We start from the raw sequence: 23,813 nt of genomic DNA on the forward strand, positions 1-23,813 counted from the left end.
CTTGTGTTTGAGTGGGATTCCTCCAGGAGTCTTCAGTTCCCCTTCAACCACCTAGCAAACACAACTAAATTGCTTCATGTGTGACTGATTGTGTGAACGTGTGTATGCATGGTGTCCACTGATGGACTGGTGACAAATCCATTCTAGGATGTGGTCCACATCACTCCTCTGTGTTTGGGAGATAAGCTTTGGGTCTACCACAATTCTGATTGTGATAGAGCACATTCTGAACATGAGTGAATGAATGAATGAATGAATGAATGAATTAATTAATTAATTAATTAATCGGTGAAGTGATGTGACATACAGCTATGTATGTGAGTATGGTGACCCATACTCAGAATTCATTTTCAAGGGCACCTCTTTTTTTTACTGAAAGTAAACAAATGAATGAATGAATGAATGAATGAATGAATGGGAAAGTGGGTGAATGAGTGGATGAATGAATGAACACGTGAGTGAGTAAATGATTAAGTGAGTGAGTGAATGAATGAATGAATGAATGAATTAACAAATGAGTGTATGAATGTATCAGTGAATGAATGAATGAGAGTGAATGGTGAATGAATGAATGAATGAATGAATGAATGAATGAATGAATGAATGAATGAGAGAGTGAATGAATGAAAGACATATCTGTGAATCCCATTGAAAGTGCTGTGTTGTATAAGTTAAAAAGTTTAAAATCGTCTTTATTTTTTATCTTAAGAGTGTGTAAACTTTCGCGCGCCACGATAGACACCTACTATATATAGACTTCCACCATCCAAGAGCGTTTTTCGGAATTGCGCAAAAGAGACGCATGAGGTATGCTCTCTCTCTCTCTCTCTCTCTCTCTCTCTCTCTCTCTCTCTCTCTCTCTCTCTCTCTCTCTCTCCCTCTCTCCCTCTCCCTGCAGCACGAATCTCGGGTGCGCTTCGTTTACGCACCCGATGCTTCTTATTCCCTGGAACATGCACCTCGTGTAGATATCTATGGTGCAAAACCAGCACGCGGCAATTATCCGCTGTATCTGCGCAGCCTCGACGCCGCCGGACCCTCTCCGACGCTTTCGAGGAGCGCCTATTAAATGACGTCACAGCATCATGTCGACTGGCGATGTGCGCCATCTTGACCAGGAATAAAAATCACGGGACTATTTCTGCTTGCTCCGGTTCTCGCGTCGAACCCAATCTTCCTACGACCGACCAGCGCTGCGCTTCATCTGCAGTATAACGCACTAGGACTCGGAGTGAGCGAGAGCTCGACGCCAGATTGTCCGTAGAAACGAAGCAATGGCAGGTGAGGCAGGATGGGGGGACGCAGGGAGGGGGGCGACAGCGGCCTACAGGCTCGCTAGCTTATAGCTAAAGCTAACCGGTTAGCATAAGAGCTAGTTGTCTTAATTAAGCGACTAATCAACTGTGTAGCTTCGTTAGCACTTAGCATTTAAGCGTTAAAATGAAGTCGCCATTTTAAGAAAGGAAGTGATCATAAGCTTGTTTTTTTTCCTCTCACTTGTTTCACCAAGACTTTATTTGTATTCACTGAACTGACTGTGTGTGTGTGTGTGTGTGTGTGTGTGTGTGTGTAGGGGTCGGCGGAGGGAACGACTTCCAGTGGTGTTTCTCGCAGGTGAAAGGAGCTGTCGATGAAGACGTGGCTGAAGGTAAAAAAAGCGTTCGACTTTTATTTTATTACAATTCAAACGCCGGCTCACTGAAGCTAGCAGGGCTCACTGAAGCTAGCAGGGCTCACTGAAGCTAGCAGGGCTCACTGAAGCTAGCAGGGCTCACTGAAGCTAGCAGGGCTCACTGAAGCTAGCAGGGCTCACTGAAGCTAGCAGGGCTCACTGAAGCTAGCAGGGCTCACTGAAGCTAGCAGGGCTCACTGAAGCTAGCAGGGCTCACTTATGCCTCTTTTAGCCTGGGTTGTGTTAGCATTAGCGTGTCAGGTTGGCCTAGCAAAGGAACATCACCTCGTACCGTTACACAACTACGTCCTAAATGCGGTCCTCTATTCACTGTCCAGTCTGTTAGCTGGTGTGTAGAAGTCTGTATATCATACACTTTATGTTGTGATCTCGAACAGGGAACAGAGATGTTTAGCACTTAGCTCTTATGTTTAAAGTGTCCCTGCAATCAAACTTGGTGTTTCTGAGATTTGTGTTTGTGTCCCTTTTAGCTTTCTATACACTAGTTTATCTAGGAATAAACATCTGGTCCATTCATGAATAAGAAGAAATGTTTAGCTAAAGTCACTTTTATTTGATTTAAATTTGACACATAAAACATATTTTAATTCTGATGACTCATCCTGCACAGGATTTGTGATTGTCCTGTGAAATGAAATTTTTTTATTTATATATATGTGTGTACACATACATGCATTTAAATTTACAGCATTTAGGAGATGCTCTTATCCAGAGTGACTTACATTTTTATTTATTTTTTTAAAACTACATTTACTTTTTAATACAACTATGCATTTGAGGGTTAAGGGCCTTTCTCAGGGGCCCAGCAGTGGCAGCCTGGGGGGCGTAGGAATCGAACTCGCAACCTTCCGATTGGTAGCCCAACCCCTTAACCACTAGGTTACCACATCCGTATATATGTATGTGTGGAATTTGTGCAAGCTTGTGGTTCAGCAGTTAAAACTATCCAACAGCCCTATTGGATCGATAAGTTTATCAGAGATGAGTCTGTAATAATTTTATTTTTTACTTCTCTATTCAGTTATAAAAAAACTCACATCTGGACGGTGAAAGTGATGACCGTAGCAAAGCGTTTCTTTTGGATTGATCGTGATTATGATCGTGTTCTGTTCATGCACTGGTTTTCTAATCAGTCCAGAGATACTGGGGTAGAGAAGGGTCTCTGGGTCTTACTACAAATCGAGTTGAACCAAAGTTCCAGCAACAATTTCAAAATACAATCAAAGTATAAGTGAAGCTTTTTTTAATTTCCATTGTTTTGCTTTTTTTTTTTGTTTTTTTTTTTTAAAACTCAGGAAGTATTAAATGTCTAGGGAGGGTCACTGATGCGCCATGCATGACTAAATCTTTATTTATTTATTTATTTGCTTGCTTGCTTGCTTTTTCTTTTCAAAACGCAAGGTGACATTTGTGTAGAAAATCATGGCTAAGTGCATCCTGACCAGATTAAAACGATCAGCTGCCCGCTGAGTTTGGTGAATTTGGCCTGTTATTTTCTAATGAGGAGGACGGAGGGAAAAGCCTGACATGGCCTGTCCAGGTGGAAATGAAAAAGAAAATATATGTAAATTTAATAATGTGTAAATAGGGAAAATGGCTTAAATCGATTGATTTGTTCTCATGGGTAGGAGCTCTCTGAATTTTTTTTATTTTTTTTTCATGTGTGAGGGGTATAAAGTAAGCACAATACTAGACAAATTATTGGTTGGTTGTATGTGTGCGCGTGCGCGCATGCATGCATGTTTATGTATGTGTATATATAAGGATTCCTGGTGGCGCACAGTATAAAAATAGCCGTGTACTATGTACCTGCAGTTCTCTTTTACAGGACAGACAAGCTTTACTGCCTGCAGCTTCTCAACTCATCCTTTTTTTGTTTTTCATATTTCTTTTTCCAAAATCTTACCATCACAATACTAAGCTTATAGGGACATCAGTAAGGACCGATATAGGTTGAAGGCCTAGTTCAGCGTGTGAGCTTCGTCCACGAACGCTCGTGTAGCCTGTTTCTTTTTGTCAACCAGACAATCGATATGTTATAAGTCATGTGGTGTGAGTGTAAGAGTTTGAGTCATGTGTGAGTTGCTGTTAGCATAAGTATGTATGTACATGCTGTGGCTGGTGTTTGATTGTTAATTGGATGTTCAGACTAAACCAGTTTGACTTGTCCACCCAGTCCACAGAACATCATTCATGGCTCTGTGGTTAACTCTGTTACAAGACAATCTGTGGTTAAGGGTGTATACATTCTTACCCACATAAAAAAAAAAAAAGGCAACATATATTGGCACAATTATTATTTCATATGTACAGTACAGACCAAAGGTTTGGACACCACCTTTTCAACAGGGCAATGACCCCAAACACACCTCCAGGCTGTGTAAGGGCTATTTGACCATGAAGGAGAGTGATGGGGTGCTGCGCCAGATGACCTGGCCTCCACAGTCACCGGACCTGAACCCAATCGAGATGGTTTGGGGTGAGCTGGACCGCAGTGTGAAGGCAAAAAGGCCAACAAGTGCTAAGCATCTCTGGGAACTCCTTCAAGACTGTTGGAAGACCATTTCAGGTGACGACCTCTTGAAGCTCATCAAGAGGATGCCACGAGTGTGCAAAGCAGTAATCAAAGCAAAACTTTGAAGAACCTAGAATATGACATATTTTCAGTTGTTTCACACTTTTTTTTTGTTATGTACGTATATAATTCCACACGTGTTAATTCATGCCTTCAGTGTGAATCTACAATTTTCATAGTCATGAAAATAAAGAAAACTCTTTGAATGAGAAGGTGTGTCCAAACTTTTGGTCTGTACTGTATGTTGTATAAAATGTGCACTGACTCAGTTAGCTTCTCAGAATATAACGCCGTAGGATGAGTTACCGTGAAATTGTGAAATCCTGGAGAGACAACTTAGGGTTGAGTTTACGCTCCAGATGTCTCTGTTCTAGTCACTCACTGTGTAACAGAAGCATATATTGCTTTATTAACAAGAGCTGTGCGTTTAAATATCACTCAGATTTATGTATTGTCACTGAGGAGTGACATGCATTTATCTTTTATGCCTGCTTTTCCTGTATATTTAGGAAAAAGTTTGCTTTTCCTATTTACTGCTTTTCTTTATCAAATATGAGCTAAGAGTTAAGACTTAAATTGACTATTTGTATGAAGTATAGATTAAACCATTTTACTGAGCAGCTAGGTTTCTAAACATTTTACTACTTTGATAATAGCTGAACTTGGTGTGTGTGTGTGTGTGTGTGTGGTATTATTTATATTATTCTAAAAGACCTGTCGGTGTGAGACTACTACTTGTAGTTCCTAACCCGTTGCATTGCCATCTGGGATATTGGCTGTGAGCTGGGCTGGATATTTCATACAGCTTGATCAGATTTTTTGATGGCAAAATATTCTTGATGCACTATGATGCAGGATTACTAAATGCCAGTCGGAGTGTTTTTCTTATGAACAGTCTAACTGTTTTTTCATGCAGTTGTGTGTATGTGAGACATTATAGAGTTTGGGGGGGGGGCACACCCCCTATTGGGTGAATGTTTGGGGGGAGAGACATCCTATTGGGTGAATGATGTTGGGACAGTCATGGGCAAGAGTATAAGCGAAGAGTATAAACCAGATTTTCTCAGTTTGAAGATTTGTGTGGCTTTTTATTCCGTGATATCAAATGATGTGCCCTAGGGCTGGGAGGGTATGACGGTATATTCCGTTTCCGAGGAATAAAATGTCTACCGTTACAGGTTTTTCTATTCCGTGCATACCGTGAAATTTAAATTAGTGGGCGTGGTTAACCTCACGTGTAGCACGCCTGGATCTGAGAACGATTGAGAAGCGGCACATAAGCGTAGATAAGAAGAAAAACCTGGAGAAAGACATGCATGCTGATAAAGAAATCCCACAAACCAATCCCAAGCAGGAGGAGGCACTTGTTGTGAAACGAGGCACGACATCAGTGGTATGGACGTGGTTCACTACTAATGCTAAATAAAAGAAAAATGAATAAAATAAGATGAGAGAGCCTATTCTTTATTTTTAGACTGTTAAAGTGGTATTTAATATATTAAGCATGTTCCTTTTGTTGATTTACCTGAAAAATTATTATTCCATGATATATACCTCTACCGTGAAATAAAATAACTTATTCCGTGAAACAGATTTTTGGTCATTGCGCCCACCCCTAATGTGCCCTACTCAGAGCGGTGATATTTTCTCTGTGGGAATTTGGCCCCATATTTCAGTTATCAATGAATACTTTTGCTTCACAATGTGACCTCTGTTAGTAGTTCCTGAATCGTCCATTTTCTGTAGGGTGATGGGTTGGAGTGGCACCAGTTCACTGTTTTGAGCTTTAAGAGTGTGTCAAAATGTATTCGATGCATTAGGTTTCTAGGCATTTCAATGGAACTTTTGTGTGTTGGATGTTGTATTGGCAAAGAAAAGCTCGATGCATGCGTTGTGTACGATTGTAAGACGAGGCACAATTGACGCAGAGATGTACACGGTCACCCAAGCGAGTGAGGCGAACGCCAGTAACACGCTTTCAGTAAAGGCTTTATCCTGATCAGGAGCATGATCTGTGCTGGTAAAACTACTCGCGCAAGGATTCAACGATTTTATTGCTGCAGGTTGACAGTCGCTGTACTAGAAAATTCAGTAGGATGAAACATTCTGGTGTTTGTATGTAAAACTTTCCAGTGTTCTATAGGCATCGTATCAAAAGGGTTCATCCACGTGCTCTGTCTTTACTCCCATTGCTAGGTGCTGCATCAAGCTCATAAGTTTTGTTCTTTTCTGTACTTGTCACCAACGATCGTTGTCGATGTATCGATGGAAGTTGTCAGTTCTGTTTTGCGCTCTTATCCATCAGTGCTGCATTTTCACACTCATGCTGCTGCAAAATATTTCATTCCTTACAAAGAAAACAAACCGTGTCCATGCGAGTGTGCTGTGAGTAGTGTGATGTGTTAAACAGTGATGCTGTGTTAAACAAGTAGAGGAAACAATTTTGGTAAATATGGAATGACGCATTCTTAGATATTTATTTAAAAAAAAACTTTTAGTGACTATATATAGAGCTTTTTGTGATTTTTGCTTCTTGTGAACGTATAAATTTCATTCAAAATATTTGCTTTACATAGACGTTTTACATTTGGTCATGTACAGTATTTTCCGTACTATAAGGTGCACTTAAGAGCCTTAAATTTTTCAAATATCAGCCATGCGCCTAATAATCCGGTGCGCCTTGTGTCTGCACAGAGTTCCAAAATCTGTAAAAATGTTGTTGTGCGACTTGGTAAGCGCTCCTCTTGATTGACTGTTGGACAGTTTCTCGCTGACACAGGGACAATACACTACGTACGCTGGCAGAGATAAACCAATGAGAGAACACTTACGTAATACGCTTACCTCCGCCACGCCTACGGTAGGTATACTACCGGTATGTTGCCAAACATGTTTCTTCCTAACCATTATGCGCTCCACACTCCAGTCCAGTAGGTGGCGGTAAATGCACCTTAAGTTGGTTTACCATCCGCCAATAAAAATCAGATGATTACGAGGCACAATACAAACTACAGGCTATCAGTTACACGGTTGTAAATGGGAATAGAGCTGCTGAAAGAATTCAACATCAATGCATCTATGGTTCAGAAGTGGAGGAAGCAAGAAAATGTATTGCGCCAAGTTAAGACACAGTAGATAAGGACTTTGATGGATTTGTGGGAGAAGATTGATTAAAAAATGTGTGTTGTTAAATAGTAGAATAAAGTTCAACTAAACTAACTGTTTTGCTTCTGTTACCTTTTTTTTGTAGACCGTAAGTTTTAGCATGCGCCTTATAATACGGTGCACCTTATGTATGGGTTAAGTACAGAAATAGAGCCCGTAATTAAGACTGTGCCTTATAATCCGGTGCGCCTTATGGTGTGGAAAATACTGTAGTGAATTTCAGATTTTGTGATGCAACTTTTAAAAAAAAAAAAAAAAAAAAAAAAGACTTATGTAATTACTTTCTATGAAGGTCGTACTTGAGTTTGAGAGACACACATCAAACAGAAATTTGGTTTAGCACAAGTCGTGATGTCACACGACACATCTTGGCCTAAATGTGCAATAATTCTTTTAAAAAGTTACAAATACTTTGTGCTTTCTTGTTTTTCCAAGAATTTCTGCAAATTTTAAAATTGAGAAATCCTGGATGGATTGATTTAGTTGCACAAATCTAATGTGTGAATGGGAGACATGTTGAGCAAGTGAGCATTTGAAGATATTGAAGCATGTTGATGTGTATGTGGACCCCGGACCATCACTCACACATGGGTTTTTTTTTTTCCCCCCAAAATCGTTGTCACAAAACTGGAAGGACACAGTTGCTAAGAAAGATCATGTACGCTTGTAGGTTTAGGGGCCTGAACCTTCTCCAGCATGACAGCATCCCTGTTCACAAAGCCAGATCTATGAAGTCAATGGTGTGTTATGTTTGGAGTGGAAGATCTCTTTTGGCCTTGACTCCAGTCTATTAAAAACCTTTTGAGATGAACTGAAACACTGACTTCTCCCCAGACCTCCTCATTCTCTTGTGTCTGAAAGAACACAGATCTCCACATCCATGATGAAAACAATTTAGTGGCAATTCTTCCCAGAAGATCGGAGCTTATTAGAACAGTAAAGGCGGACACACTTTGGTGTAATTTTGGCCTTAGTGTATTTGTCCAAGAAGCTTGATTGTAGACACATTTTATTTTTTTTTTGTTAAACAAAATATGTCTGCCCTGTAATGAAACAGTACCAGTCTGAGGTGTAGTGGCTGGAGACCTCTGCTCTAGGAAGCCAAACAGGCCAAAGTCACAAGAAATCCTACAGAGCAGAAAACAAACAGGAGGTTTGTAAAACCGGAGCTCTGGGCTTGTTTGCTAAGCTGCTGTTGAGTGTTTTAGATTCGTTGGGGTGTGCAGGTATCTCGAAACACTGTTGGCTGTTGTGGAAACAAATCAACTGTTTAACTTGCTGAAGGAAAAAAAACCCTCTCACTGTTCATGGTCACTTAACGTCAGTGTGTTGTTTCTTTTCATTAACTAGATCGTTTCCTTCACAGACTGATTACGATGTGCGATATCTTCTCGTTGCCTGATTTACATAAATAAGGGGCAGTTTAGTAGAGTTTTAATTATTGTCACTTAATCTGACTGTTGCTTTTTATTTATTGCAACTTTTTTAATAATGTCCTTATTTAGACCGGGTGCTTTTCTTTCTTAGGACTGGACAAACAGCAGAACAGAGACTGGCTTCCTGCCTGACATTATTCAGGAGGTTTTCCCAGCATTTTCTGGCTTCCTTTCTTTCATGTAGGGTTTGTTCTCCCGCAGGTTAGATCAATAAGTGCGTGTTCTTTTCCCAAACCAACAGCATGGGGTTCGGCTGTGTTTTAAATGTTCTCTGGCTTCCTTATGAGAGATTGAGTAGTTTATATTGCTTTCTGAAGTGTTTGACTGGGTGCAGAATCGTTACAAACAGCATACAAACCCCAGTTTGTTCTGTTTGAGTCGACTGTTCGAGTTGTTCTTCAAAAGACAGCAGCTCGAATTTTTTTAGTACACATCCCTCTCCCCTGAAGCAAATATTTTTACTCTCAACTTTCTTCCAAGATGAGTGTATACGGACCTGCAGCCCGCACTGCTGTGAGATGAGCATACGTACTGTATGTACTGAACACTATGTGAGATGAGCGTACGTACCGAACACTGTATATGAGATGAGCGTATGTACTGAACACTGAGTGGGAGATGAGCGTACGTACTGTATGTACTGAACACTGAGTGGGAGATGAGCGTACGTACTGTATGTACTGAACACTGAGTGGGAGATGAGCGTACGTACTGTATGTACTGAACACTATGTGAGATGAGCGTACGTACCGAACACTGTATATGAGATGAGCGTACGTACTGTATGTACTGAACACTGTATGGGAGATGAGCGTACGTACTGTATGTACTGAACACTGTATGGGAGATGAGCGTACGTACTGTATGTACCGAACACTGTGTGGGAGATGGGCGTACGTACCGAACACTGTGTGTGGGAGATGGGCGTACGTACCGAACACTGTGTGTGGGAGATGGGCGTGCGTACGTACCGAACACTGTGTGTGGGAGATGGGCGTGCGTACGTACCGAACACTGTGTGTGGGAGATGGGCGTGCGTACGTACCGAACACTGTGTGTGGGAGATGGGCGTGCGTACGTACCGAACACTGTGTGTGGGAGATGGGCGTGCGTACGTACCGAACACTGTGTGTGGGAGATGGGCGTGCGTACGTACCGAACACTGTGTGTGGGAGATGGGCGTGCGTACGTACCGAACACTGTGTGTGGGAGATGAGCGTGCGTACGTACCGAACACTGAGTGTGTGAGATGAGCGTGCGTGTGTACCGAACACTGAGTGGGAGATGAGCGTGCGTACGTACCGAACACTGAGTGTGGGAGATGAGCGTACATATACTGTATGTACCGAACACTGAGTATTCTGAGAACTAGTATGCACAATAGGAGGGTGCCAATAATTGAGAACAAAATGTATCGCTATTGAATCAGGCTTGATTCGGATTATTTGAAGTTAGCATTCTTCTTTAGCAAAGGCTTTTTTTATTGTTCTGCTTAAAGCGTGAGACTTTACCATCCAATCTGTATGTTTATAGACTTAATGGTAATCGAGATGGAGCAATTTGATGCTGACTACCAATGGGAGTGAAGCCAGTAGATCCCTGATAGAGATCATACATCAAATCTCCCTCCAGATTGTTTCATTTTAACACGAATAAAACTGAAACTGAATAAAACCACCCTGTTGCTGTATGTTACCACAGCAACCAGTAATAGGAACTTCATCGAACAGTGGCTGGCAACTTGCACATGCGAACGTGGCTTCACACGTGATTTTACAACCCTAATCTGTGCCCATGCTCAACTTAATATTGTGCCTAAACCTTGTAAAGTTAGCTTTTCCTTGACACTTCGTTTATACTTTACTTATACTTTTTTTTTGGTTCGGATGGAGACGATGGTACATTTTTGGTTCGGGTGGATACGATAGCCTGGTTAGGTAGAATTGTTCCGTACTGAGTGTCCGTATAACGAAGCCACAAAAGTTCTTTTCCCACAGGATCTAATAGAATTTTCTCAGTTTCCTTTTACAGAAGTTAGTCGTCTTGCTCATAGTTTGTCAGTAAAAATAGCTGTCGTGACTGAATGGGATAGGACTAAAATCCCAGAGGTGCTCCAGTTATAATTACATTAACCTGCCTCTCTATGGAAAACTTATCCAGACCAAATAGGCTTTCAAACCGTTCTCAGGGAATAAAAATGGGATGTATGCTGCAGCAGACGTTATCATTTAATTGTACTTGTGATTTTAAAAACAATTACAATGTCATGAAATTATTACTGATGCTCATGCAGTCCTTCTAACACATGACTGAAACCTGACCTGAAAGACACTAACGTGTCTATTTACCGATATTTATTTCATTCTTAGATCCAAGACGATGCAGAATGTCTTTTTGAAAACCATGGATTTGTTGTGTAAACAAATCTGGCATGCTCTGCCCGCAGGAACCGATGACGCGGAACACGGAAGTCACTCCGTAATGCTCCAATGCCATTTTTAGGTTTGACACCCAGGCAATGGCGTGGCAGTATTTTTTTCATGATTACATTGCTGTGATCTAAACCCTAATAAGGTTCAGGGAGTTAGAACGATGTGAAAAGATGAATGAATGTGCATGCATCTCCGTTTCACTGTACTACACTGCAGCTCTTTCTGAGGATCAAAACACAAGGCTGACGCTGTTTCGTGCAGGGTTTCCTCTCTCTCTCCTGTCTCTCTCCCCATACCTGTCCAACATGGCTGAGCATCTCCTCGAGCTCTCTCTCTCTCTGCACACAGGCTAGTGTTTCTCCCAGGCACGTAAATCTTAAACCGTAATGCTCTGCTGAGATCTGCAGCCTTAAAAGCAGCTAACATGGCCACTCGATGTGCTCCACCATGGGTACGTATCGCTTTCTCATGCTACTCCCACGTCCTCCCAGCAGCGTCCGGCTCAGTCTGAATAGTGATGGTTTTCTCCGTCTTCTGGGGCGCCAAAGAATGATCTAATGTTGGAGTGCTAATTTTATCTCCATGCAGGGATGAGTGATGCAATGCAACACTCAGTCGGTGGAGCTGAAATTAGTCTGCGTTTGTCTTTCAGCATGGTCACCTTCACTGGTGATGGTGGTGTTTTTGTGTTGCATTGCTGTAACATGCGAGGAATATCTTGCTGTGCACTTTTTTCCCCCCTTCCTTGATTCTGAGAAAAGTGCTGAAGTGGCACAAGAGGAGGGATTTGGGTTGGTTAATGACTACACCACTTTGTTGATTTGCTTAGTCATCAGATTAACCATTCGCAATGTGGAGTGACCACTAGATCAATCCTGAGCCGCTCTCAGGGCTGTCCGGAGCAGCGGCGTTGTCTCGTGAAGCGTCTTGTCACAGTTTTGCAAGACAAGCGACAGCCGCAGGTACAACAGATATATAATGGCATCTTCTCGCTCTTCAGTATGGGTATGTGTGCGATTCTGCTGCTTCTCGCACAGCCACAACTCGCACCGTGAGTGATTATGCTGAGTCAGTGTTTTGAAGGTGGATTGTTTTTCTAGGCAGCGAGGCTTCACTGATTGTTCAGCATCGCTCTTGTGATGGATTTAGCTTAGAGATTTTATTACTCAGCTTGATTTTACTATTTGCGTATTATTTCAAGATGTAAAGCGATGGGAAAATGAATGAGAGCAAAGACACAGTAGGCTGTTTGTTTATTCATTTGTTTGTTTATTTTGTAGTAACCGTTTTGTTCTGTTCAGGATTGTGCTAGAGCCTTAGCACGAACTTAGCATGGTTCAATCCAAAGTTCGGTTTGCTCTCTGTGTGGTGTTTCGTTCTCTCCTCGTGCCAGTTTGGGTTTCCTCTTGTTTGGTTTTCTCGTATCTCTCAAGAACATGCTGGTAACATGCTGAATGCTTCTTCTTTGTGTGAATGATGTCCCATCCAGGGTGTTTCCTCCTCAAGCTCCTCAAATAATGACACTTTTAATCCCTTTTATTTGTATGGCATGATGCTATGTATAAAGGAGCTAGGAGTGCGTACAGATAACACGAATAAAGAACAGATTTGACTAGATTGCTGTTACTACCTTATTTCCAGTGCTCTGAGTCTCTTTCACTTTGCATTGTTTGTTCAGCAAGTGTGAAGTATGAAGCGTATCCTGTAAGTAGTAACAGATCAGTGCATCACGGCTGAGTAGGTGACCTAGTCCAGCCCAACACGTACTGCATTTCCGTTCCCACTCGTCACTCTCGGGAGTAACGTTGTATAGGAGAGTATATGAGTTGTTGATGAAACGTTGATTTCTACTCAGTAGTAAAGCTTTATAGAAATTTATATCGAATTTGTTTGACTTTTCGTATTTTTTATCCATATATACATTTTCCTCTGTTCTTAATTGTAGCAGTTGTTTGGCTGCTGAAAGTCTCTAGCTGCAGCAGAATTGGTGTACTGTTGTGCTATATAATGGCGTATGTCAGTTTTTTTTTTTCTTCCTTCTTTTTCTCGCCCAATATGTTTTCTCATCCTCCTCATCTCCTTTTCATCGTTTTGTCTTTCTTGTGCTTGTGAGGTCTGTTTCAGCTGTGACCTGACCCCTGTTCTACAGATCATTTAATCCTTCAGATGGCCGAGATGTCACAGGCGAGTATGTGAACGAAGGCGCTCGCGTAACTGCCACGTTAAGAATAACCTATACTATACTGTTGTATTGCTGAAGTGCAGGTTGTTTAGTAGATGATCATTCCAGGGTGCAGGGAATTAAATACGTGTCTAATTCGGATTTCAGTAACCGTTGAGGAATGGCTATTCGGGTTATAACTCGGAAAGAGAGTGACGCCACTTTTATCTTCAGTGGCTGCAGACACAATAGACGTAGAAAAGAAAGCGAAAGGTCCAACAAATGTTGAAAGCGAAAGTGAAACTATCAACAAATATCAGGTTCAACTGAACGTTTCAGATGAGGTCCGGTGTCAGGAGTAAAAATCTGACGAACATTTATGCAATTGCAGTGCTGATGCATGTTCCTCCAGTACTGACATGCTGTATTTCTAAACCAACTAAATAGCTAAGTGATGATGAGAATGCTGAAGGGCATTATGTAGCAATTGGGACATGCCTTGAGCAGCAATACCTCAGTTGGATATTGGGCTTAACTGCAAACCAGATGTACCGGATTTGTCTCCATTATAACTTCAGACCAAAGACGTAAAATCTTCTTTTTAATCTGGCTAATTCCGTTCCCAGGCCAGTACACTTCTAAATAGTGTACTAAATAAATAGTTAAACTAAACTGTATACCATGTTACCACACACAGCATTAGTGTCTTCTCTTCAGTCCCAAAAAGATTTGTGTTTCTGCAGTACTATCTTGAGACGCTCTCAGACCTGACCGAGATCATTGTCCTCTTACTAACCACACACGCTTACACACACACACACACACACCCCAAGTGCTTTTAACTGAACCCTTGTGTGCTTCCTTTAAGTGTTAGCTGAACGTATAAAGTCGAATGCAGTCTCCTGGCATGTAACTGATTGTCTACAGCAGGTACAGAGTTTAGGATTGAGAATCATTGCATTGTTCTCCTTGACGAATCTCTCTGCAGGATCATGTGCTGCTAGATAAGAGTCTCTGTACACACAACAGGACAGACAGAATCTTATCCTTATCCCAAACCTGCATTGTTTGCCATATGAAGGCACTTACAGGTTTGTAATTTTGATTGACGTTTCTATCGGTTGTACGTTCACTGCATATTAAAAGCAAACACTTAAGTCTGACTTTTCTCATACGGAGAGAGGGACGAGTCACTATAAATGGAAATTGAAACATTTGGCAGACGCCGTTATCCAGAGCGACTTACAGAAGTGCTGTTGAAGTCTCTCAATGAATACATGGATACTGGTTCAGTAGGTCACAAAAGACTATCAGTATAAAACTAAAAGTATTTTAGTTGCCTCTTTCACTATTTTCAATGTTATGTTGCAGTCTGATACTACAGTCGTTCAAATGCATTCTTTCTTTTTTTTTCTTTTTTCTCATTAATCTGCTCTCAGTGGCCCATAATAACAAAGTAAAAACAGAATTCTGTTTGCAAATGTATGAAAAAGGCAATTCTGTAATCACATGTACATAAGTCTTCAGACCCTTTGCAAAAACTCAGGCACCTTCCATTTCTCTTGATCATTGCTGAGCTGTTCTTCATCTTGATTCGAGTCCACCTGTAGTAAATTAAATTGATTACACATGATTTGGGCAAAAACCAAGCCATGAGGTCAAAGAAACTGCCTGCAGAGCTCAGCGACAGGTTTGTTGCAAGGCAGAGATCTGTGTTGCAAGGCTACAAAAAATTTCTGTGGCACTAAAGATTCCCGAGAGCACGACGGCCTCCATAATTCCTAAATGGAAGAGGTTTGGCACAACCAGGACTCTGATTATATTTATTTGTTTGTTTGTTTTTGTTTTTCTGCCCAAACTGAGCTATCAGGGGAAAAGGGCCTTAGTAAGTGAGGTGAACAAGAACCTGATGGTCACTTAGACTGATCTCCAGAGATCCTGTGTGGAGATGGTACACAGTTCCAGAAGGAGCAACTAGATGGAAGCCTCCCCTCAGAGCAAATCAAATGAAAGCTCGATTCAAGTTTGCAAAAAAGCAGCTGAACAAGATTCTCTGGTCTGATGAAACTCGGCTCTACATGTTCTGTCTGGAGGAAACCAGGCACCACTCCTCACCTGCCTTATTCCATCCCAACAGTGACACATGGTGGTGGCAGCATCGTGCTGTTGGGGGAGTTTTTCAGCAGCAAGGACTTGGAGTTTGGTCAGTTTTGATTACTTTGCTCTATTCGGCTTTCAGAGATATCCTTTCCATAGCACTCCGACTGAGCCGAAGGTTTACTTTCCAACATGACGACGATCGTAAGCACAGAGCCAAGACAACACAGGAGTGGCTTAGAGACAACTGTCAGTGTCCTAGAGTGGCCCAGCCAGAGCCTTGTCTTGAACATCTCTAAAGAGATCAGGAAATGGCTTTCTGACTGACTGATCAACCTGACTGAGCTCGAGAGGATTTGCAAGGAAGAAAAGCAGAAAATCCTCAAGGCTGTAACTGCTGCCAAAGGTGTTTTAACTAACTACTGAATAAAGGGTCTGAACACTATTATACATGCGGTATTTCAGTTTATTCTTATTATATTTACAGACATTTCTAGAATCTTTGTCATTGTCATTATGGGCTGATGAGTGTAGATTAACGAGATGAATTATCAACGATCGTATTCTCAGACTGCAACATGAGTGAAGTGGTCTGAATGCTGAACGTATCGTGGTGTTTTAAATCTATTGAAGCGTCACCCATTGTTTACAGAGGGACAAGTTCATCTGACGGTTAATGTGCAAATACGTGACTCATTCGGCTTCCATATAGAACGCTCTGAAGAACGTTTACCAGAAAACAATATTATCTTTTCTCCCTGTTGACAGCATTAAAGATCCAGCGGTGGAAAGTCTGAGTCAAAGCTTCACTTTACACCACAGACCTTATTATTTAAACCTGCTCACTGACTGTGTAACTAAAAACTAATACTTAGGATTGTTTTTTTGTGTGTGTGTTTTGCAGCGGACATTATCTCAACAGTTGAATTTAACTACTCTGGGGAATTGCTAGCTACAGGAGATAAAGGAGGAAGAGTTGTCATATTTCAGCGGGAACAAGAGGTAGGTTATAAGAGTTACGGTGTCTCCCGATCACAATCGTTTTATTTCTTTGCGCTGACCGACTTTCGTTTGTTGTTAAGCAGAGTGTGCAGGTTTGTTTTTGTTTTTTTATTTATTTTATAAATTAAGTGCTGATATTACATTTCTATATTTAGTTTGAAAAGCATATACCTTGCTTGTGCATCTCTACTGCTAGTGAGGTTGATTTCTTAACACTTGCTCTTGTTTTTAAAATAAAATTACGTGGTTTTTTTTTCTGCCTCTTTTTCCATTCTCAGAGTAAAAACCGCCCTCTCTCAAGAGGAGAGTACAACGTGTACAGCACTTTCCAGAGTCATGAACCTGAATTTGATTATTTGAAAAGCTTAGAAATTGAGGAGAAAATCAATAAAATTAGATGGCTACCACAACAGAATGCTGCTCACTTCCTGCTCTCCACGAATGGTAGTTTCTACACCGTTTGGATTTTATTATTATTATTATTCCTTACAACACGTGAAGCATGTTTTTTGCACTGATGCATATGTTGGCTTAGAAGCTTAGACTTTTACATAAATGAACTTTTGTTTTCTTTCAAGATAAAACCATCAAGCTGTGGAAGATCAGCGAAAGGGACAAACGAGCAGAAGGCTACAATCTGAAAGACGAAGACGGGCGTCTCAGAGAGCCGTTCAGAATCACAGCACTAAGGGCAAGTTGAGCCTAGACATACACAGCGTCAGTCTCTCATCGTACACTGCTTCCTGTTTCCTGTCTGTCTGGAAGTGCGGAGAAACGTCTAGATCAGGAGACTATCAGCTTTGCACACCATTGGCCTTAACAGATTTTTTTTTTATATATATGTGTAAAATACTGAGAATAAATAAGAATACTGAACCATGTTTTCTATTATGAATTCTGCTATTTTTTGGGTTTTTTTTTTTTTCGACATTAGAACCATTTGGTCGTCAGTCACCAATGAAAAATAATCAGCAATAATTTTGTATTTATTTTTTTTTACGAATGAGAAATCTGTAGTTAATTGTCAAATGAACATCACAAAATGTAGAGCTTTTCGTGTCTCGTGTGGAATATAGTGTTGGACGATTTTCCTCATCTTTATTCCTCCATCTGTGTCCCGACAGGTACCCGTGTTGATGCCGATGGACCTAATGGTGGAGGCGAGCCCACGCAGAATATTTGCAAACGCACACACGTATCACATCAACTCCATTTCAGTAAATAGTGACCATGAAACATACCTTTCTGCAGATGACCTAAGAATAAACCTATGGCACTTAGAAATCACAGATAGAAGTTTTAGTATCCTTTCATCACCGTGGGCATGTGATTCATGAACGTGTTCAAACTAAATGCTCTTAATGGAACCGAACGTTTATACCGATTTAATCAATTCACAAAGAGTCTCCATTGTTTGCTGTCATTGTCCTTTACTGCTGCCCTCCTTCAGATATTGTAGATATAAAGCCTGCCAACATGGAGGAGCTGACGGAGGTGATCACGGCTGCCGAGTGCCACCCTCACCAGTGCAACGTGTTCGTCTACAGCAGCAGCAAGGGCACCATTCGCCTTTGTGACATGCGGGCAGCAGCTCTTTGCGATAGACATTGCAAATGTGAGTAGCTCGGAGTAGCACTGGTTTCAAGTCGCACCTCATTTCAGCTTAACACTTTATTCTCATGGGACAGGATGGCATTTCATTATTTTAATTATTATTATATATTTTTTTTTTAAACAAGAATGTCTGGACGTGATTTTAAAATGAGCTCCGTATTTTTGGAACGGAAAATGAGAAACTTTCCATGAAAAATCCTTCAGGACACAAATCTGTCCTTTGATGCCGTCTGCCCCTTTTTTGGAGTCTGTCCTTAGAGGGATTATAAAAGCCCATGGCCCATATAGTGTAGTTTTGAAGTGATCTTTTCCCCTGAGTAAGTCTGATGCATGATCACTAGATATGATATATTATCTGTCTTGTTGATGTTTTCAGTCTTGGAATCGGTACAAAATAAATATCGGTATGTTAGGATTACGTTATATTTAGTGTTGGTTCTGTGGTGAACTCAGACTGCGCTGACCTGTTAGTTCCTCAGGAGCTCTTGGTTGCTTATGTCGACTCCACTGCAAACTTTAGTAGAAAGGACATTATTTACATTGACCATTATTGCAATAAGACGTCTATTTACTATTTAGTGTCATATGAGAGTGAGGTTCCCTTCTGAGTCTGGTTCTTCTTAAGGTTTCTTCCTCTTATCATCTCAGGGAGATTTTCCTCACCACCGTCACCTCAGGCTTGTTTATTAGAGGTACACAGTAACTTCATTTAAAACTTTACTTACGTAAAGCTGCTTTGAGGCAATGTGAAATGTTAAAAGCGCTTGAAAAATAAAACTGAAATGAATCTTTGAGGTTCCTGTCCATGTATTGAATTTTAATTCAATTATTAAATTAATTTTAAAACCCAATCATTGACAGTAACTGGTCCTTGTGTATCCTGTTACTGAAGCGTATTGCATTCACTTGAGGAAAAAAAATCTGTTTTGAATAAAAAAAATTCTGAATTGAGTTAATTATCTCAAAATTATGAGAATTTTTCATTTTAAAAAAATCCCTCAAAATCCTGCCAGGAGCTTTATTTTAGGCGGATTGCATGGAAGTAAACATGTCCCGCCTTTCAAGTTTAAGGGATCTCGTTAATTCAGAAAAACAGCAAAATAATTTTCTTCATGAAGATTCTTCTCATAATTCTGAGAGAATTAACTCGTTAATTCATAAAAACGGAGTGTGTGTTTTTCAAAAAAATTTCCCCATAATTCTGAGAGAATTAACTCGTTAATTCATAAAAACAGTAGATTTTTGTTCCCCAAGTGAATGCAATACGCTTCCGTAATCCTGCGCACTCCTGCACAATTTAGTACTTTTTGTACTCCCAGCAAGCCTGATTCAGTGAAGCAGCTAATTAACAGCGCTTCCTGAAAAGAAGTGGCGTGTGTTAGAGCTGGGAAATCACTAAAATGTGCACAGGGGTTACTCCAGGATAAATGTCCGGGACCTGTACTAGAAAACACTTGAAGCTAGGGGGTAGACCTTTTTCTGGTGGGCTCAACAAGCAGTGTGCAAACAAGACAAAGTGAAACAGCTTACTTTGTTCAACTGCGTGTGAAATGTTTGCTAAGAACAGATCGCCTGTGACTGGTTTCGTGCCACAAATATTTTGTAAGGAGTCAGTTCACACTTTCGATTCCCACTCTGCCGTGTGGTTTTAAACGTGCCAGTACACGTTCACTGAACATAGCCAGAGAGCCATAAGCGTTTGTTCGTTTACTTCCTCGTTTAAAGTAAGAGATGTCACGCTCCTGTTATGTTAACGCTAGTTGCTCATCTACAACAGCAAGCAGAAGTACACATGTTAAAATTAAATCAGGTAAAGCAGAACTGGATGAATCAGTGTCTCCTCTTTAGACATAAATAAAACATTTCCAAACAGTCAGTCAGCATTCCCACCCCACCCCCCCACCATGACTCCCTTTTTGAAAAATAAATAAAAACAGTTCATCTTTATTTAACTAATTTTTTTAGTTTTTATTCATTTATTTTTCCCCACAAACCGCAGTTTTTGAAGAACCTGAAGATCCAAGCAGCCGGTCGTTCTTCTCAGAAATCATCTCCTCTATATCTGACGTCAAGTTCAGCCACAGCGGTCGATACATGATGACCCGGGACTATCTCTCTGTGAAGGTGTGGGACTTAAACATGGAGAACCGGCCAGTGGAGACCTACCAGGTACTGCCTGTTTGCTGCACAAACTCGTTCCTGGATTCTGTGACCCTTAAAGTGAAACTATTTTCATGGCTTTTGGTCCTTCTGCTAGTCACTGAATCATTATTGCACAAATTGGAACTCAAACTAGCAAAGCTGCAGTGAAATACCGGTCTGAGAAACCGATTAAAAAAAAAAAAGAAACTGAACACGACCGATGTAAGCTTTTGAATTGTACGATTCTCATTTATTAGGCTTCGTCTTGGCGTGTTACGTGAGCATCTGTCATTTTGTTGGCTACTAATTAACTAATTAGATGACGAGCACAGCAGCATCATCTGGCGCCCAATTAAAGACGAGACGTGATGAACGATTGCTTCAGATTAGGACATGAAGGCTAAATAGAAAAAAAAGTAATGACTGAGCAGTCTGTCGATGCAGTACAGGTCTGTGTATTTAAAAACTTTCACACTGTTTGAATGTTGTTGGTGTCACTTTTTATATGTTTTTAAGTTAGAACGCACGTAGCTGGTGTGTGTGCCATGGGCCAGTTTAATCGTAGTTTTTGAAGATCGATTGCATTCAGTGTGTTTTTTTTTTTTTTTTTTATAGAGCTGTTCCATCTCCCGTGAAGGTGAAAGAATATAACCGAACCATCTGAGAGATTTGTTTGCAAACTTTCCGTATTCTGAAACGTCTCTTTAAGCACGTAGTTCACGTCGTTGTAAAGGATGTACATGCCGGTTTAAACGAGCCGAATTGATTTCTGTTAATGGTTTGCCATTTCTCCGGAATTCGTGTATTCTACTGACTAACAGATCGTTCCTCTGCCTTTAACCCAGTGTCGTGAATCTCATAATGGTGTTGCCTTTACTTTGCTTCTAGAAATGCTTAAGTTGCTTGTAATCCGTGTTGCTTGACCCAGCATGCCCAGCCTCCTCTTCACTTGTTTGTATTTTCTAGGTACATGAATACCTACGTAGCAAGCTGTGCTCATTGTATGAGAATGACTGCATTTTTGACAAGTTCGAGTGCTGCTGGAACGGATCAGACAGGTACAGAAGCTTTTCCTGTAAATGGTTTATTACTTTTTTCTTCTCTTTTTTTTTTTTTTTTTTAGTCTTGAATCTGTAGGTGTCGTATTTAACATTGCATAACGCCGGTCGTTATTAATAAAAACGAGTCCCACGTCTGTTTTCTCCTGCAGTGCTATCATGACGGGATCGTACAACAACTTCTTCAGAATGTTCGATAGAAACACGCGGCGTGACATCACACTGGAGGCGTCGCGTGAGAACAGCAAACCGCGGGCCATACTCAAACCACGCCGAGTGTGCACCGGTGGCAAGAGGAAGAAGGACGAGATCAGCGTGGACAGCCTGGACTTCAACAAGAAGATCCTGCACACAGCTTGGCATCCTAAAGAGAATGTCATAGCCGTGGCCGCCACCAACAATCTGTATATATTTCAGGACAAAATAAACTAATGAGTATGGGGGATGGGAAATGAGAGCGTGAGCGAGAATTGAATTGAAATAAATATCCCTACCGTATTTCTCCCCGGCACAGGACGGAGGACGCTCAAAAAAATAAAATAAAATAAAAAAATCTTGTACTTTCCATAGTCTAGTACTTAAAGTCCATAAGAGAAGCTACAGCCTTGTTGCTCCTCCCAGCGCAAGTTTGACCCACTCGTCCAATTTACACAGGGAAACTTTAGGAACGCCCTCGCAAACCCTACCTTCCTTAAAACCAGGAGAAGGCCAACACTCATCTTCAAAAACCGCCGAGCAAAAAACAACACAACACAGAGGCCAAAATCGACTTTTCAGCCGTCACAAGCGCGTGAATTTTTCTTTTTTCTTCTAGCCTGAGCCTCCATTTGTTCTAGTCATCAATCCACACCAAGAGGAAAGTGCGTATCCATTACAGTTAGGACGGCGCACAGGTCTCTGTCGCCCGGAAACCGCCAGACACATGACAGTTTTGCTTGTTGATGTTTGTCAACATTCCTCCCCCTGGCCTTAATTACAGGCCTTGGTGTTTTATCTTTTAAGCACTTAATACAGGTCTCCCTTTTGGTCAGTGGACAATTTTTTCTTTCCTTTTTTTTTTTTTCTTTTCTTCCTTCCTTCTCTCAGTAACATCTACTCACAGACTGTCTATATAACTGCACCATCTGGTGGCAAACCACTTAATAAAAGTAACAAAACTACAAAGATACAAAGAGAAAGCGTTTTTTACATTGCGAGCAGGTATGTATGGGGTTTTTATGTTCTGTGTTATGCATGTTATGTAGATTCGGAGCGCCAGTGATGAAATGTGAAGTCATCCTGCTGATCTCTAGCCAGCTGCTAAAAAGGTGACGTCTACCTGCACGTCAGGTCTTTTTTTTTTTTTTTTTTCCTTTTTTTGCTTTTCATTCCTTATAAATCGTTTGCCGTTTCAATAAAACTTTTATCGGACAGCAAAAAGAAAACTCTGTTTGCAGTCGAGATGAAACGAACCCATCCTGATTGTAACACAATCCTGATGTCCAGGTGGAAAGACTTCAGTAAGCAGCTGGTTAGAGAGAGATATTCAGTATAGGACTACTTGAAGCTGCAGTTGCACTGTACAACGAAGGACATTCGGCCATTTTAAATGTCAGTATTGCTGTTTGCTCTCCGAACGTCCGGCTTTGTCAAATATGACTCTAAAGGTTTTTTTGTTTTGTTTTGTTTTTTAATTTTCATTTTAAAGGGACACTGCAGCCTTAAATCTCTGTATGACTATAGAGGAGGATCTCATAATGATTCTCCATAGTAACCATAAATATTAAACGGCATCATTAACACCACTCCCCACCTTTAACCGGAATATCCCCCACTTTTTCATTCCCAACACATGAAATCACTCCATCCTCTTATATATTTGCTGCTACAGTACATGTGGCTTCATACCTGGACACTAATCACACACCGTATGAGAATTAAAAGGATACTGTATACAGAATTCGGTCTGTGGAAGCAGGGCTCTAGTGCCTCGAAAAAGAAAAAAAATAGCTTTTTCGCCAGGGAATAAAACATTTAGTGGCCCATGTTCTGATCTGCTGATCGTTGTATTTCTGCACAGATGCGGCGTAAGCAGTAAAAAAAATAAATAAATAAATATTTGTTCATTAAATCTTTACCCAGCTCATGTCAGGACCTGGGATTAACTGAGACGAGTGTCAGGGTTTGCACGCTGCTTGATTTCTCGAAGCAGCATCAACACCCGTGATGGAACATCACGAATACAACTTTGACGGTTCAAGTACAAAGTTATACAGTTGAATTTGTTTCCAAATTTCTAGCCACACACGGGTCAAAGAGCATCCTGTGTCTGGCTTTGTTCCTTGTTAAATAATGATGCTAACATTGTGGAAGTGTACACCTGTTTGATTATTTTTGACCAAAGTTAAATAAATTTTAATTGTGTTTACCTGACTCTGGGATGCTGCTCACCACTTTTT

At 40.9% G+C, this 23,813-nt stretch overlaps 1 protein-coding gene across 2 annotated transcripts; it reads left to right on the forward strand.

Moving 5' to 3' along the window:
• The first annotated feature begins 1,045 nt into the window (after positions 1-1,045).
• ppp2r2d (protein phosphatase 2, regulatory subunit B, delta) lies at positions 1,046-23,787 on the forward strand. Of its 2 annotated transcripts, XM_027163084.2 has the most exons (10): positions 1,046-1,281; positions 1,574-1,648; positions 16,464-16,561; positions 16,840-17,005; positions 17,140-17,252; positions 17,686-17,863; positions 18,012-18,176; positions 20,175-20,344; positions 21,284-21,375; positions 21,528-23,787. In XM_027163084.2, exons 1-10 carry the CDS (start codon positions 1,275-1,277, stop codon positions 21,805-21,807), a joined length of 1,344 nt encoding a protein of 447 aa, XP_027018885.1. In that variant the 5' UTR covers positions 1,046-1,274; the 3' UTR covers positions 21,808-23,787. The 2 variants fall into 2 exon arrangements, with proteins under 2 accessions (XP_027018885.1, XP_047673169.1); XM_047817213.1 differs by lacking the exons at positions 1,046-1,281; positions 1,574-1,648 and adding an exon at positions 12,254-12,306.
• Positions 23,788-23,813: the final 26 nt, after the last annotated feature.

The sequence above is a fragment of the Tachysurus fulvidraco genome, chromosome 8 (genome assembly GCF_022655615.1).
Source record: "Tachysurus fulvidraco isolate hzauxx_2018 chromosome 8, HZAU_PFXX_2.0, whole genome shotgun sequence".
NCBI classification, from domain to species: domain Eukaryota; kingdom Metazoa; phylum Chordata; class Actinopteri; order Siluriformes; family Bagridae; genus Tachysurus; species Tachysurus fulvidraco.